At 42.5% G+C, this 17,469-nt stretch overlaps 2 protein-coding genes across 2 annotated transcripts in view; both read right to left on the minus strand.

Annotated features, from left to right (window-relative positions):
• MKLN1 (muskelin 1) overlaps positions 1 to 17,469 on the minus strand; it is a 400,971-nt gene that overhangs the window by 260,086 nt on the left and 123,416 nt on the right. The window lies entirely within an intron of this gene.
• On the minus strand, positions 1,635 to 9,544 carry LOC108514810 (60S ribosomal protein L27-like). Its single transcript, XM_017851293.1, has 2 exons — positions 9,458 to 9,544; positions 1,635 to 2,092 (listed from the first exon to the last, which is right to left on the minus strand). Exons 1-2 carry the CDS (start codon positions 9,542 to 9,544, stop codon positions 1,661 to 1,663), a joined length of 519 nt encoding a protein of 172 aa, XP_017706782.1. The 3' UTR covers positions 1,635 to 1,660.

The following is a 17,469-nucleotide window of genomic DNA, read 5'->3' on the forward strand; positions in this document are numbered from 1 at the left end:
GGCATGTGTGCAGAGGAGGGGTGGGTGAAGAGGAAAGAAAAGACTAGAAAGAGAAAAGAAGGGGCCAAGAATCAAGGACCCCTGTGCTGCTATCCTATGAGCCAACATGGGCAGACATGCCAAATCTGGCCGTCAAAGTCCTTTTGAGGCAACTGCATGCATGCATCATCATCATCATCATCATCAACATTATCATCATCATCATCATTATCATCATTGTAACTCTACTTGCTGTCTGCCAACCTCTTTACTGAGCAGACCATCTTAGTAGCGACCCACCTTCTAGCCCCAAAGCTGTCCATAGACCTTAGGCTGCCAGGAAACCAGTTATAAGCAGGGAGACAAAAGGAATCCAGAGGATGGAGAGGCATTCTGAGTTCCGCTAATGAGTGAGGTGAGTCACGGGCTGACTCAGACGAACAAGAAGCCTGTGAGAGGGGAGGTGGTGGGGGGCAGACTTCAGAGGAGCCCTGCTGAAATGCTCAAATGGGAGCTAGGAGGCCAGGGACATAGTGTTATTTAGAGAACTGCCTGCAGCTCTGGCGTTGGAGGGAGGAGCGGGTCATGAAAACAGAGGAAGAAAATTGCATTTGAAGCCAGAAGCTGAGTTGTAAATCTGTAGCCTTCTCTGCTTTGAGAAATGTGCAGCATTCTCTAGTGACACCCACCTGTTCTTTGGCAAATCCCCAAAAACTAACTCAATAGGCATTAATGGTCATCAGGTGCCTGGGGAGTAGAGGGAACTTGGGTACCACTCGATTTTTTAAATCTCGATTAGAAGAATGAGCCTCTTTTGACTTTCTTTAGTATTTTACATTTGGAGACTCTTGTGATCCAACCATATTTTTTGTTTGTTTTTTTTTTTGAGACAGAGTTTTGCTCTGTTGCCCAGGCTGGAGTGCAGTGGCATAATCTCAGCTCACTTCAACCTCTGCCTCCCAGGTTCAAGCGATTCTCCTGCCTCAGCCTCCTGAGTAGCTGGGACTACAGGAGTGTGCCACCACGCCTAGCTAATTTTTTGTATTTTTAGTAGAGACAGGGTTTCGCCATGTTGGCCAGGCTGGTCTTGAACTCCTGACTTCAGGTGATCCGTCGACCTTGGCCTCCCAAAGTGCTGGGATTACAGGCGTGAGCTACATCACAGGGCCTGACATACTTTTAAAACAAATTAAATATATGACTAAGGTATCTTCTAAATATATGACTAAGGTATCTTCTTCCCGTTAATGGCTACTCGAGGTTTTGAGTTTGCAGAGTCCAGGCTCACACACTTTTACAAAGGTCAGTAACGGCATTGTTCTATATGGACTGTGGAAATGACACGACTGTCCCCGGACATACTGTATCTAGGTCCCCTAAAAAGCAGGTGTTTGTGAGACGGTTAGACATAGGTATAGACTATTTGAGTGGCACAATTTTTCTTCCTGTGCTAAATAACCGACACAGAAATCAAACCCCTGGCTTCTGCCAATTCAGACAACGTAAACCAACTGAACTACCTAAAAATAATTTTGGTTGATTATGTATTTATATGTAATTTGATGACTATTGTCTCAAATGTACTTCACTAGGATGGTACCATGGCTGTGCAAAAGTTTGGCCATCTGTGAACTTTCCTTTTTTTTTTTCTTTTAAATTTTTAATGACCAAAACGAAGCATCTAAAACCGCAGCTTCTGGAAGAACCACTTGTTCTTGCCTGTCTTGTATCTCTCTTCAAACTTGACCTTGGCCTCTTGTTGGGTCTTGTGTTTAAGAGCAGGGTCTCTGAAGACATCTTTATTGATGACAGTTTTGTCCAAGCGGATATCCACAGAGTACCTTGTGGGCATTAGGTGACTGTGGTTATAAACTTTCACGAAAGACTTTATCTTTGACCTCTTGGCGATCTTCTTCTTGCCCATGGCAGCTGTCAGTTTGCGGGGATAGCAGTCGATTCCAGCCACCAAAGCATGGCTATAGGGGCGATCTGAGGTACCATCATCAATGTTCTTCACAATGATGGCTTTGCATCCAGAATAGCATCCAGCCAGGACAAGCACCACCTTCCCAGGTTTCATGAACTTGCCCATTTCAGCAGCAACCACTCGGGTCTACAGCAAAAGGAACTTTCCTTTTCTTTTAAGAGACAGGGTCTCGCTCTGTCACCCAGCCTGGAGGGCAGTGGCGCAATCACAGTTCACTTTAGTCTCAAACTCCTGGGCTCAAGGGATCCTCATACCTCAGCCTCCTGAGTAGCTGGGACTACAGGTATGCACCACCATATCCAGCTAATTTTTAAATTTTTTTTGTAGAGATGGAGTCTTGCTATGTGCCCAAATTGGTCTCAAAATCCTGGCCTCAAGTGATCCTCCTGCGTTAGCCTCCCAAAGTGCTGGGATTACAGGTGTGATCCACCATACCTAGCCAGCTGTGAACTTTCACGGAGATGGAAAATACTGTCTTCCAAAAGTAAAAGTGTTTCAACTTTGCCTGTCCTCAACAGATGACAACAGCAGGTGGCCGTGGTGGTCTTAGACTTGGCCAGCTAGTTTTCCATTGCCAGCAGATTTGTTGTATCTAATCTTAGGTGTTTTGCAACATTATTAACCTCAGTGTCTGATAATTGCAAAAACAATTCAGAATGCTCAATGTGCTATTGAGCATAATCCTATGTTCAGGATTATGATGAAAATAAAACAGATTAACAGATTGAATGTGGTAAGAAAAATCATGTGTTGCAAGCGGGTAAGAGATGAATCCTTAGTCAACAGGGTGATTCAGAAAGACAAAAAGGTTCAAAATGTGAAAAAAGCTGGTGGGGTCTATGCAATGAACAGCAATTAGCAGAAAATAAGGGAAAGTAATCAAAGAAATGGAAACAATGTTGAGCATCTGATTAGAGAACTAGCATCAACTTTGACTGCCTGTGATCCAAATATTAATTCAGATGGAAGCTAAAATTGTGTTCAAGTACTTAAAAGCTAGGCGTGCTGACAGTGCTAAGGAGTTTTTTTGTTTTGTTTTGGTTTTGTTTTGTTTTGGTTTGTTTTGTTTAGACAAGATCTCACCCAGGCTGGAGTGCAGTGGTGCCATCAGCTTCCTTAGCAGCTGGGACCACATGTGCAGGCCACGACACCTGGCTACTTTTTAAAAATGTTTTGTAGCAATGAGTTCTCAGTATGTTGCCTAGGATGGTCTTGAACTCCTGGGCTCAAATAATTCTCCCACCTTGGCCTCCCAAGGTGCTGGAATTACAGGCATGAGCCATCGCCCCTGGGCTGCTAAGGTGTTCTTTTTTTTTTTTTTTTTTTTTTTTTAACTTGAGACAGAGTCTCGTTCTGTCATCCAGGCTGGAGTGCAGTGGTGTGATCTTGGCTCACTGCAATCTCTGCCTCCCAGGTTCAAGCAATTCTCATGCCTCAGCCTCCCAAGTAGCTGGTACTGTAGGTGTGTGCCACCACGCCTGGCTAGCTTTTGTATTTTTAGTAGAGACAGGGTTTCACCATGTTGGCCAGGCTGGTCTCAAACTCTTGGCCTCAAGTGATCCACCCTCCTTTGCCTCCCAAAGTGCTGGGATCACAGCCTAGCCTGCTAGAGAGTACTTTAGGACACTTGCTCACCAAGGGCTGCCCTGACTGATTTTCAGTATGTATGAAAGGATCTACTATGAATAAAGTGGTCCATGGAATGAATATCAGCAAGAAGAGAGCTCTGCCTAGTTTTAAAACTTGGAAGGACCAAGGTGTTTTTCTAAGCTTAAATCACTCTTAGCCAGTTTGTCTTAACAAGAGTCTTTCAGGACTCACCAGTTTGTAAGGTGTATACACATTTCTGTGTCTATTTTTGAATCACTCTTTTTTCTTAACATTAGATATTTAGATTTTCCTTTAGCTTTTAGCTAGTTCTTGAATGACAGCTTGGTATCCCATTTGCCTACTGTGTCATTTAATCCACCTTTTGCTGGACTCATAAAAATTCTGATATTAATATTATTTGCCATAAATGGTTATGTTTATCTGAATATTTTATTAGGACAAATTAGTAGAGTGAAGTTACAGGTTATAGCGTATGAATGAGTTTAATGTTTTAATATGGTTTCCAAATTTACCTCTGGAAAGGTTTTGCCAACTAATATCTCCATCAGAAAAATACCACTGTTCCTATTTCCATGTACTTTTGTCTATATTAGATACTATTTTCATTTATCTCTCTTCATTTTAAGGAGAAAAAAATTTTAAATGTTTACATGATAGTTATTGAGATCTCTTTCTATGATTTTTCATTTATATCTTTTGCCAATATTTATATTTGAGTATTTGCCTTTTAATTATTGATTTGTTAGACATGATTACTAGCAGACCTAGAGCAGCTTCACAATCTGCTTCTCATACATTAGGAAGAGTCACCCTCTCCCTAATTTTTAGGTAGGCTTTTAACTTTGTAGTATGCTGAAGTGGCAGGTCCCTGCGGCGGGGGGAGCTTTACTTATAGTAGTCACCATTAGTTTTGTTTGTTTGTTTGTTTGTGACAGGATCTTGCTCTGTCACCCAGGCTGGAGTACAGTGGCATGATCATGGCTCACTGCAGTCTTGACTTCCTAGGCTCAAGTGATCTTCCCTCCCCCACCTCCCAAGTAGCTGGGACTATAAGCACGCACCATCATGTCCTGCTAATTTTTAAAATTTTTGTAGAGATGGGTCTCACTCTGTTGCCCAGGCTGGTCTTGAACTCCTGGTCTTGAGTGATCATCCTGCCTCAGCCTCTCAAAGTGCTGGGATTATAGGTGTGAGCCACCAAGCCTGGCCTTACCTTGCTTTTTAAAAGTTAACAATATATTATTAATAGGACACCTTCAACGGAAAGGCTTTCTTTTACTTTTAAGAGATAGGGTCTCACTAGGTTAACCAGGCTGGTCTCAAACTCCTGGCTTTAAGTGATCCTCCCATCTCAGCCTCCCAAAGTGCTGGAATTACAAGGATGAACCACCATGTCCAACCCAGGAAGAAATTTAATGTAAACATGGGATGAGATGACTCTGGCATCAAACAAGACGACTTCAAAATTCCTTTCTCACCACAAAAAAATGAGGGCTGGGTGTGGTAGCTCATACCTGTAATCCTAGCAATTTAGGAGACTGAGGTGGGAAGATAGCTTAAGGTCAGGAGTTTGAGATCAGTCTGGGCAACAGAGCAAGACCCTGTCTCTACCAAAAATTTAAAAATCAGCTAGGTGTGCCATGTACCTATAGCTCTAGCTACCTGGGAGGCTGAGGTGGAAGGGTCACTTGAGCCCAGGATTTTGAGTCTGCAGTGAGATATGAGCTATGTTCACATCAGTACACTCCAGCCTGGGTGACAGAGTGAGACCCTGCCTGAAAAATATAAAAAAAGAAAAAGATCAGCATATGAGGTAACACATAATACATAAATTAGCTTGATTTAGCCATTCCACAATGTATGCATATATTAAAACATCATACTGTACACCATAAATATATATTATTTTTATTAGTCAATTATGAATATAAATAAATGAAATAAAAAGAAATTTTAAAATAAATAAATGGAGCACCCTGCCACTCTCCCCAGCACCCCTTAAAAATTCCTATCTTGGTTCTGCCACCATAATCATAGAATCTCAGAGTTGGAGAGTGTGGTAGAAGATTTGCTAGTCGTGTGACAAAACCTGGTTCTTCTTTTTGCTAGGAAAACAGCTCAACCAAATTTTAAGCCTCCCTTGCAGCCAGATGTGGCCATGTGACTAAATTCTAGTGGATAGAATGCGAGCGGAGTTTATGTGCACTACTTCTTTGTTTTAAGGTCCAGCCCATAAAATCCTCCCCACACAGTCCTCCATGTTCTCTCCCCATCTGTTAGCAGGATGTCAATGCCTGTCAGTGCCACATGTTGAAGATGTGAAGGTGGGAGAATCACAAGATAGAAGTGGCCTAGTTCCTTGAATTACCACTTGGAAGAGAACCACCACTATCAGCCACTATTACCACATCCATGGTGAAAATCAGATGAGTGTGAAATAAATTTCCTTTCAGGCTTGAGCCATGAGACATTTTTTAGGTTTGATTATTACAGTAGCTAGTGTTCCCTTAATTAACACAGGCAGCAACCGCAGAGTCCCTGTAGTCCAGACTTCTTTCTCTCCAATGCCTACTTCTCTTCCTTGGCATTCTACATTACTGGTCATCCTGTCTCTGCAAATAAGTGATCTCATGACCTCCAATTGACTTACGATCTCTTTGCAGGAAGTGGCTGTGTTAGTCACCATTGTGTCTTTAGTGTCTAGCAAGACTGGCATAATGCAACAGCTCAATAAATGTTTTGGGGTGAATGAAGACATGAACACCTCCCGAGGCAAAGAATTAATTCACTACCATATCAGTCAGTTTAATATACTTCAATCAGCTTGAATTATTAGAACATTACTTATATGGCGCTAATATCCATCATCCTTTACTAGTACCAATTTAGGACTGCCCTTTGCAGGCACACAAGATAAGTCTGAGCCTTCTTCAAGATAGACCTTTAGTTTTTTTGCGACAGAGTTTTACTCTGTCACCCAGGCTGGAGTGCAGTGGCACGATCTCAGCTCACTGCAACCTCCACCTCCTAGGTTCAAGTGATTCTCATGCCTCAGCTTCCCAAATAGCTGGAATTATAGGCACCCCACCACCAGGCCCAGATAATTTGTGTACTTTTAGTAGAGACAGGGTTTTGCCATGTTGACCAGGCTGGTGTCGAACTCCTGACCTCAGGTGATCCACCCACCTCAGCCTCCCAAAGTGCTGAAATTACAAGTAGGAGCCACCATACCCAGCCACCCTTTAGTTATTTTTGATGATACTCCCTCCCATCCCTTCCATGACAAATCCCCTGGTCTCCAGGCTAAATAGTCAACATTTGTCAATTATTTTTTCCTTGCTTGTAGTTACCAGAACTCTTTTTTTTTTTTTTTTTTTGAGATGGAGTCTCGCTCTGTCGCCCAGGCTGGAGTGCAGTGGCCAGATCTCAGCTCACTGCAAGCTCCGCCTCCCGGGTTTACGCCATTCTCCTGCCTCAGCCTCCCGAGTAGTTGGGACTACAGGCGCCCGCCACCTCGCCCGGCTAGTTTTTTGTATTTTTTAGTAGAGACGGGGTTTCACCGTGTTAGCCAGGATGGTCTCGATCTCCTGACCTCGTGATCCGCCCGTCTCGGCCTCCCAAAGTGCTGGGATTACAGGCTTGAGCCACCGCGCCCGGCCGTTACCAGAACTCTTATCTCCATCTTTACCTGCTTCTGGGCACACCCAGGTCTATCACTGCTTCCTACTCAATGGGTACTCAGGACAGAACATCATGTCATAAACGTGCCACACACTGACCAGCCCTTGATGAACCAATTGCCCCACTTGGTCAGGACTGCATACTTCGATTTATACAGCCTAATATTTTCATTGTCTCTGAGGTGGCCATGTCACCTGTTGACTAATTTAGAGCTTGTGATCAAACTTCCTATCTCTTCTATCTCCTTTCCTCTGGCTCTAACATTCATACTAATATCTACTATGCGACCTTAGACAAGTCATTCCACATTTCTGGGAATCATTTCCTATGTGTAAAATGAGGTAGTTGGACCAGGTGATTTTTCAGATTTTAGTCTGAAAAATCTGTAGTCATTAAGAAAAGAGAAAATCAGGCATAGGCAAAAAATAAGCAAACGAACAAAAAATCAGTGAGAGCTTGGGGGGAAACAGACTGTGGTTTTCTCCTTTTTTTTTCTTTTCTTTTCTTCTTTTTCTTTCTTTTCTTTAGAGACAGAGTCTCGCTCTGTCGCCCAGGCTAGAGTGCAATGGTCTGCGATCATAGCTCACTGCAGCCTTGAACTGCTGGGCTCAAGTTATCCCCCCACCTAGGCCTCCTGAGTAGCTAGAACTACAGGTGTGCATCACCATGGCCAGCTAATTTTTAAATATTTTATGTAGAAACAGGGACTTGCTATGTTGCCCAAGCTGGTCTTAAACTCCTGGCCTCAAGTGATCCTCCCACCTATGCCTCCCAAAGTGCTGGAATTACAAGTATGAGCCACTGCACCATCACACCTGGTCCTCTCCATCACTTTTATTTTTTTCTTTTTTTTTTGAGATGGAATCTCACTCTGTCACCCAAGCTGGAGTGCAGTGGTGCAATCTTGGCTTACTGCAACTTCCACTTCCTGAGTTCAAGTGATCCTCCCACCTCAGCCTCCCTGTTAGCTAGGACTTCAGGTGTGCTCCTCCATGTCCGTCTAATTTTTGTATTTTTAGTAGAGACGGGGTTTCACCATGTTGGACAGGCTGGTCTCAAACACCTGACCTCAAGTGATCTGCCCACCTTGGCCTTCCAAACTGCTGAGATTACAGGCGTGAGCCACCGTGCCTGGCCTCCATCACTTTTTTAACGGGGATAGTGACCATGAGAAAGGGGACATACATTTCATTCAGCAGAAAGCTTTGTTTTATGTGTTGTCAATTTCCTTATCTCATTTCACACACTGTACAACCATACCAAAAAAAAATACTCTCAGCTAATGGGCAAATAAATGCTATTTGCTAGAGAAATCAAATCATATCTCCATATGTCTTGCCTTTGGTCAAATTCTTATCAAGCAGACATCTTACTGCTTAAATTTTACTTACTACTTATATTTTAGCTGATTAATGTCTCCTGATATTTCTGCCTGACAGCCCTCAATCCATACCCAAGAGGCTGGATCCATCTCTCACCCTAGACTGAGATTCTACAAATTATTAATTGACCTCCTTTGAAAAACTCATTGCCAGCTTTATAACTCGATCTGGGCACACTCCCCATCAGGGCCTGCATTTCCTGTGGATGATGCATTGGTTTCCTAGGTGACAGTGGGAAGGAATAGACCTGTTAGCTTGTGGCTTCTGACTCACTCACTGCAATGGACGTCATAGAATTGTAGCTGAACAAATGGATGCTGATAATAAGTATGTGCCTAAGGTAGCAGCGGGGCACCGATGGTTAAAACAATCCCATTGTACCAGCTCTCCCTCCCTCTAAGCAAGCCAACAGGCCAACAGAAATACCAGAACTCAAAAAAGATACAACAGATTTCCCCAGTCAAATATAAGTTCACAGTGGAGTCCTATTTACATCCCCAAGATTTTGCTCCTATCCCTGGAGAATTTCCTTTTCCTTTCCGGAATGTAGAAGTACCAGGATTCTGTAACAAATCGTCATATGGAGGCTGAAGAGAGTGTGATGGAAACAAGCCAAAAACTCACCAGAAGTCTGTTCACGAAGGTGACAGCTGCTTTTGAACTTTTACATTTGTTTCTTGAGAGGCAATTCACAGTGGACCAACCAATCATCAGAGCCCAGAGTGAAACATACATTCTGTTGAGCAATTAATCTCCAGAAAAGTTGAATTTCATGAAGCCTGAAGACGCTCTCTCTCTATCACACACACATACACACACACACACACACACAGAGAGAGAGAGAGAGAGAGAGAGAGAGAGAGAGAATGATTGAGATTGACTTTCTAGCTACCTGCTTTTGCATCAACTGATCTCAGCCACGTGCAAGTCAAAGAAGACTGCCTGGAGTAAAAAAGAAAATATGAAGAGCCCCATGTCCTTCACGTCTGAACCAGGGAAGACTGAATGGATTCTTTAGATTCTTGAATTCCTTAAATGATGAGCAAACCTAAAGGTTCCCTACTGGAGATAATGCATCTTGTTTTCCACTGGGCCTTGAGGGATGCTTTAAATAGCATCAGCAAGCATCCGAATGAATTAGACAGCAAATGTAGGTTAGCTTTATTTAGACAGATAAAGACAAGCAGAGAAAGTTGTCTGGTTCAAGGGCAGTGCAGCCTGACACGACAGCCTTTCTCAAAGGAGGGGAAATTGCTTTGGGAGAGAGAGGTATTTTGGGCAAAGAGCAAAGTTCCTTGGATCTCCAGGGAAAGAGATGCTAAATTCTTCAGCACAGAAGGGCAGGAATTGAGAATGGCTTGCCATTCATTGAAGGAAAGAGCCGGACAGTTAAAATATAAAGCAAAACTTAGTATCACACATCATCTCTAAGTCCACACATCATCTTTTCTCTTTCCTATTTCTTGGGAACATCACCAGAAAAGACAAGCTTCCCAGAACACAAACTGGCCTAGCCAGTTTACGCGAGTCCTCTGGAGTGTACTTGAGGCCCTTGGCAAATTCTGAGTCAGGAAATTAGTGCAGATGAAGAACCCTTGGAGACTGGAAGCCTAGGAAGCAGGAAACCTGGCAAATTTGGGGACATTCACACGTTAAACAGAAATGTGAATGCTTGAAAAAAAGTTACAACTAATGAATTTGGTTAATTTTCTTCTTCTTCCCCATCCACTCTCTTAGACTTTTTTTTAAAAATAAAGGCCGGGCGCGGTGGCTCATGCCTGTAATCCCAGCACTTTGGGAGGCTGAAGCGGGCGGATCGCCTGAGGTCAGGAGTTCAAGACCAGCCTGGTTAACATGGTGAAACCCCCGTCTCTACTAAAATACAAAATTAGCTGGGCATGGTGGCAGGCGCCTGTAATCCCAGCTACTCAGGAGGCTGAGGCAGGAGAATCACTTGAACCCGGGAAGTGGAGGTTGTAATGAGCCGAGATCGTGCCTTTGCACTCCAGCCTGGGGGACAGAGCAAGACTTCATCTCAAAATGCTTAAAAAAAATTAAACATTTTTTTAATAAAAAAATTAAACTTTTTTATTAAAAAAATGCTTCTTCCTATACTTTTTCTGAAAATAAATGCCTTATGGAAGATCTAGAAAAAACATAACTCTGCTATGTGTTTTCACTGTGATGTTTATGACTTCTCCTCTTTTTGTTTTTTTTTTTCTCAGTTGGCAGAAGCTGAATGATATTTGATGTCTTAAAGTCCAGTAGGTCGTAGCCCCACTGGTAATTAGTTTTAAAGATTTTTAAAAGTCTCAATTAGTACATTCATATTATTTGAATAAGTTATAATTTTAAGCATTTAATAATTTTATGAGTAAACCATTTTATACCTAATGTATTTTATGTTCCTAAAGGAACAAGGAATTTAGACTTGTAAAATATTTTAAAATATCTAAAACTTTGTTTTGCATAGATTTTCATTTCTTCCCAAAACTAATTTTGTAGATGTTTTCTTTCTTTAAGGGTATTACAACTTCTGAAAAGTATACAACTTGCGCATCACCAAGGCAGCATCATAGGGAAAATATGCTATAACCCTGTCATGACGCAAAATGGAAACTTTATTTTTATTTATTTATTTATTTATTTTGGAAGACAGGGTCTCCCTCTGTCACCCAGGCTGGAGGGCAGTGGCATCGTAGCTCACTGCAATCTCAACCTCCTGAGCTCAAGCAATCTCCCACCTCAGCCTCCCGAGTAGCTGGGACCACAGGCACGTACTATCTTGCCCAGCTAATTATTTCGTTTTGGGGTTTGGTTTTGTTTGTTTGTTTGTTTGTTTTGCCAAGACAGAGTCTCACTATGCTGCTCAGGCTGGTTTCGAACTCGTGGGCTCAAACAATTCACCCTCCTCGGCCTCCCAAAGTGCTGAGATTCCTGGCAAGAGCCACCATGCCCGGTCTAAACTTCATTTTGAATTAAACATTTACGCCACTTTCTTTGTACTTATTATTTATGCACTCATTTCACTCATTCTCTCCTTCCACAATTATTTGTGGAGTTCCCCCTGTATGCACATAAAGTGAGCATCATACTCAGTAGTTCCCTTTCCTCATGATCACTGCTTTTCTCTTCCTAATTATTAATTATTTTTATTTATTTATTTATTTATTGATGTATTTATTGGAGACAGGGTCTCCCTCTGTCACCCAGGCTGGAGTGCAGTGGCATCGTAGCTCACTTCAATCTCAACCTCCCGAGCTCCTTTCACTCTGTGCACCCCAAGCTCACTCTCTAGTTACCTTTGCTGGTAAACTCGTGTATGTACTAAAAATGTATTCAGTTGAGAAGTACAGTCTTTCATTTTAACAAAAAGCACACAAACTTCCCTAGTTCACTGCCAAAAACTCAATATTCTTTTAACTATTTGTGAGATTGGCAAATCAGTTAATCATTGGATGTCATTATAATTCTAGGAAGGTGATGGAAAGCCAATCAATATCACTATAATTATAAAGTAATAGATTCAAAAGACTTATCTGAGACCTGGATGCCAAGCTTATTCCAATGTTATATTAACATTTTATAAAACTCCCTCACCTAAACCAATCCTATAAATTTTTCAAGTGTGTGGTTACAAGAATCTAATCAAAAGGAAAACTACTCTTTTATTTCTTTGTGGCAAAGGAGCTAACATTTCTACATGAACTGAAATTGAAAAACTTAATAGCATCCCTGGGATCTATAATTTTTTGTTCTGACATCTTTAATCACTTCGCTATTAGAGTATCTTTATTATAATTTCTCAATTTGTGCTAATAATAAGACCTTTTACATGTTCTTCAATAAGTCAATTTCAGAATGTGTTTTTAATATTTTTTAAATGCTGGAGAAAAACTTTTATATGGAGGTAGAGAGCAAAGTTAAAATCAATCACTGATCCAAATAAATAAAATATGATGTATATAACATTAAAAAATTATAGGAATGAATTTTTTGTTTGTGTTTTCTGTGTCCTTCATGTTCGCTGAACTAAATATTATAATTTCAGTAATTTTTAACACTCTAAAGGAGAAAATATTGTAATAGTATCTGACTAGGTAAAATAAGAATCACACGTTTTATTTTTATTTTGCGACATTTGTGGTTCTTCAGCATGACGTTGGCATTCTTCCTCTTCTGATGCAACTTCCTTCTCTGTTTCATTTTGTTTTGGTTGAAGTTGTTTCAACCTCCCCCTTCTCTGAGCAGTCTTTCAGCTTGTCTGAGGTTTTGAGCTGTCACTTTGTTTTCTGAATACTCACTTTTGTTTTTGGTGGCGACACCTACATATAAACATCTAGCCACCCATCCAAATGGACACACACCCACACACGCTCAGACTTATAGACACACAGACACAGATCTGCACGGACGAGCATGCACACATGCACAGCCTCAACGTGTACATCCTCCTGCAGGGAGTTCAAACCACTCCAGCTGTTTTCTGGCCCTGGCCACAAGAACAACAGTCAAGTTCTAATCTCAGTTCTCTGATTGGACCCAGCACTAATAAATGCTGCTGCTTCCAAGGAAGCCCTTATGTCACCTGGAGCAAGAGGAAGACAGCTGTACAGGTTCAAGACGATGGAGCCAAGTGCTTCAGGCTGCATGTAGTTATACACAGTCGGGAAGAAACAAGCATTGGGGTTCTACCTGAAGAGCTTTGTCCCAACTATCTTTTGACAGCCATGGACTGATAGATTAAGACTCAGTTCCTATGTATGAACTCTGAAGCTTTTCCTGACGTGCTAACTGTCCCTCCTCTGTACTGATACAATCCTTGTTCGGTTGAATGTTTACCTTCTCCTCTCCTGCCCTGCCAGGCCCATCAAATTTAAAACTTTTTTTTTTTTTGAGACGGAGTCTTGCTCAGTCACCCAGGCTGGAGTGCAGTGGTGCGATCTAGGCTCACTGCAACCTCTGCCTCCCAGGTTCAAACGATTCTCGTGCCACAGCCTCCCCAGTAGCAGGGACTACAGGTATCCGCCACCATGCACAGCTAATTTTTGTTTTTTTAGTAGAGATGTGGTTTCACCATGTTGGGCAGGTTGGTCTCGGACTCCTGACCTTAAGTGATCCATCTGCCTCAGCCTCCCAAAGTGCTGGGATTACAGGCGTGAGCCACTGTGCCTGGCCAATAGAGACAGACATAAAAACAGAAGCCATGATATCTTGGTCAGTTGCAAGATGAGATGGAGGCTCCCCGTGCCATTACTCGCCCAGACTCAGGGCTTATGTACTGTAGGGAAGGAAGGCACAGGACAATTGAAATTGACCCTGCAGGGAAAGGCAAGGACACCATGTGAACCTGACTAATATAAGATTTACAATTAAGATTGTTTTGACCTAAGGGAAGATGTATGGTAAATACATGCTCTTACATAAGGAACAACAGATAAACTGGAAATCTTAGAAGCCTTCCCAGAACTGGGGTTAATCAGAAGTCAACATGGCGGATCAGCATCCAAGGTGCTTTGGCCCCCACAAGGGACTACATATGAAAGTAACTCAGCAGCAAACAGAGCTGCTGCCTCCTCATCATCCCCACCACTGGGATTTCTTCTGGTGACCAATAAATAAGTTTGTAAACCAAATACAAAATACTAAGCCCCCCAACTAAACAGACCCCCTTTTGGCCAAGGGAACCCCCAGAAAATCCCAAAAAACTGAATTCCCAGCCATGATGGGAAGGGAGGTGGGATACACCTCCTTATACCTCCTCCCTTTTGGATTTGGGCGCAACTGACCCGTATTAATATTAAAATAGAGACCATAAGACTGTCAAAACAGACTTTTTGTGGCAGTAAGATACCAAATTATAAACAAGACCTAAGGCCATGTCAGGCAAGTGTTAAGTCACACCCTACAAACCACAGAATCTTGTTAAATGGATTTTTAAAAATTAACCTGGTATAATGTGGCTTACTTTCCAAACTGACTCTCATATAGCCACAAGACAGAAGACCCTGAAGGAAGTAAAAATATTTTAGCCCAAAGTATATTTCTTTGACATATTTTGAAGTAGCCCTGCAAAGCCATCATGAAAGGGGGAAACCTGCATCTGTAGAGAATCTCTATTAATGCAGCCAGGCTTTGTTAGATCTAAGAGAGATTCACTGGCTGGATGCAGTGAATCTCTATTAAACTCTATTAGTGCAGTCAGGCTTTGTTAGATCTAAGAGAGATTCACCGGCTGGACGCAGTGACTCGGGCTTGTAATCCCAGCACTTCAGGAGGCTGAGACAGGAGGATCACTTGAGCCCAGGAGTTCGAGACCAGTCAGGGCAACATGGCAAGACCCCAATACTATGAATAATAAAAAAATTTAGCAGCCTGTGGAGGCGTGGGCTTGCGGTCCCAGCTCCTCGGGAGGTGGAAGCAGATGGATCGCCTGAGCCCAGGAAGTTGAGGATGCAGTGCGCTGTGGTCTTGCCACCACATGTGTCCAGCCTGGGTGACATAGTGAGACCCTGTCTCAAAACAACAACAACAACAACACACACACATACACACACACACACACACACACACAGGTTACAGTAAGCCAAGATTGCTCCACCGCACTCCAGCCTGGGTTACAGAGTGAGATTCTGTCAAAAAGAAAAAGAAGAAGAAGAAGAAGGAAGGAAGGAAGGAAAGAAAGAAAGAAAGAAAGAAAGAAAGAAAGAAAGAAAGAAAGAAAGAAAGAAAGAAAGAACAAGACAGGTCTGAAAAGAGGCACTGGCCATGTATTCTCTCTGAGGGTTGTGATCTAGGAGGCTTCCTCTACATAACAAAGGCCTTGGTCCCCACAACTCCTCTATCTTAACTCAGACATTTCTTTCTACTAACTTCAAGTCTTTAGATAATAGCTTAACTCTCTCAACCAAAGGGGGCAGGGGCATCACACACCGGGGCCTGTCATGGGGTAGGTGGCTAGGGGAGGGATAGCATTAGGAGAAATACCTAATGTAGATGACGGTTTGATGGGTGCAGCAAACCACCATGGCACGTGTATACCTATGTAACAAACCTGCATATTCTGCACATGTACCCCAGAACTCAAAGTATAATTTTAAAAAAAAAGCATCCCTAAAACCCACCTAAGGCTTAAGCTCCACACCCTACCCCTACATCCTGCTTAAAGATGTCATGCCTTTTTGGACCGAGCCAATGTACACCTTCTGTGTATTGATTTATGTCTTTGCCTATAACTCCTGCCTCTCCAAAATATATAAAACCAGACTATAACCTGACCACCTCAGGACCACTTACTCAATGCTTCTTGGGTTTTTTTTTCTCTGGGCTATGGTCACTTCTACTGACTCACAATCAACTCTTTAAAAGATTTTACAGAGTTTGGATTTTCGGTGAACAAGTCCAATCCTACTTACAAGATAAGCCTTTAAAAAACTTGCAAGTGCAAGTGCGAAGAAACTGTTCTATCAAGGAAGGTTGTGTTAATAATGGGAAAATGTGGCATGGATCTTTTAAATTGATTGATAAGACTTATGTTCCAGAGTACAGTGTTTCAACATTTGAACTGTTTTAGCATCAAGAGAGGGTAAGGATGAGATGTAACTGTGTCTCGTCCTTCACTTGCATGATTTCATTTTAATTCTCACAAAAACCCATAAAAGAAATCTTATTGTCTTCATTTTATAGATGAAGAAAGCGAGGCTGAGAAAGGATAAGAATTAGGGGAAAACCCCTAAGTCAGCAGAGTTGAGGTTTGAACCCAAATGTGCCTGACTCCAAAATCCTTTCTTTATTCCTCTTGATTCCTCCCAAGAGCTATTTTTAAAATGTTGACATAAGGGCTGGTGCAAGGTGGCACATCACGCCTGTAATCCCAGCACTTTGGGAGGCCGAGGTGGTCAGATCACTTGAGCCCAGATCTTGAGCTCAAGAATGGTCAGATAAGAACATCAGAATGTTCTGATAAGAATGTTCTATTGCCGAGACCAGCCTGGGCAACATGGCGAAACCCTGTCTCTACAAAAATAAAATTAGCTGGGCATGGTGGCGCGCACCTGTAGTCCCAGCTACTCAGGGGGCTGAGGTGGGAGGATGTCTTGAGCCTGGGAGGTTAAGGCTGCATTGAGTGGAGGTTGCACCACTGCACTCCAGCCTGGGAAACAGAGGGAGACCCTGTCTCAACAACAATAAAAAATGTTGACATTAACTTTTGTTTGAAGAGAGAATGAAAAACAAAGATTGGATATTGATTAAGCTCTGATTGTGGGCCACACACGAAGCTGGGCCCTAATGGGGGACAGAATAAATCATCCTGTGCTGGAAGGGAAGAGCATGGAGTGCAGGGAGCTGCCACATGAGCAAAGGATGAATAATAAACAATGAAATACGCGTGAAGGCTGGGCGCGGTGGCTCAATCCTATAATCCCAGCACTTTGGGAGGCTGAGGTGAGCAGATTAGTTGAGGCCAGGAGTTTGAGACCAGCCTGGCCAACGTGGTAAAACCCTGGCTCTACTAAAAATCCAAAGTTAGCCATGTGTGGTGGGGTGCCCCTGTGATCCCAGCTACTCTAGAGGCTGAGGCAGGAGAATTGCTTGAACCTGGGAGACACAGGTTACAGTAAGCCAAGATTGCTCTACCGCACTCCAGCCTGGGTTACAGAGTGAGATTCTGTCAAAAAAAAAAAGAAGAAGAAGAAGAAGGAGGAAGGAAGGAAAGAAAGAAAGAAAGAACAAGACAGAGAGAAAGAGAGAGAAAGAAAAGAAAGAAAGAAAGAGAGAGAGAGAGAAAGAGAGAGAAAGAAAGAAAGAAAGAAAGAAAAGAAAGAAAGA

Source organism: Rhinopithecus bieti, unplaced genomic scaffold, assembly GCF_001698545.2.
Source record: "Rhinopithecus bieti isolate Rb0 unplaced genomic scaffold, ASM169854v2 scaffold_34313, whole genome shotgun sequence".
In the NCBI taxonomy this organism is placed as follows: Eukaryota; Metazoa; Chordata; class Mammalia; order Primates; family Cercopithecidae; genus Rhinopithecus; species Rhinopithecus bieti.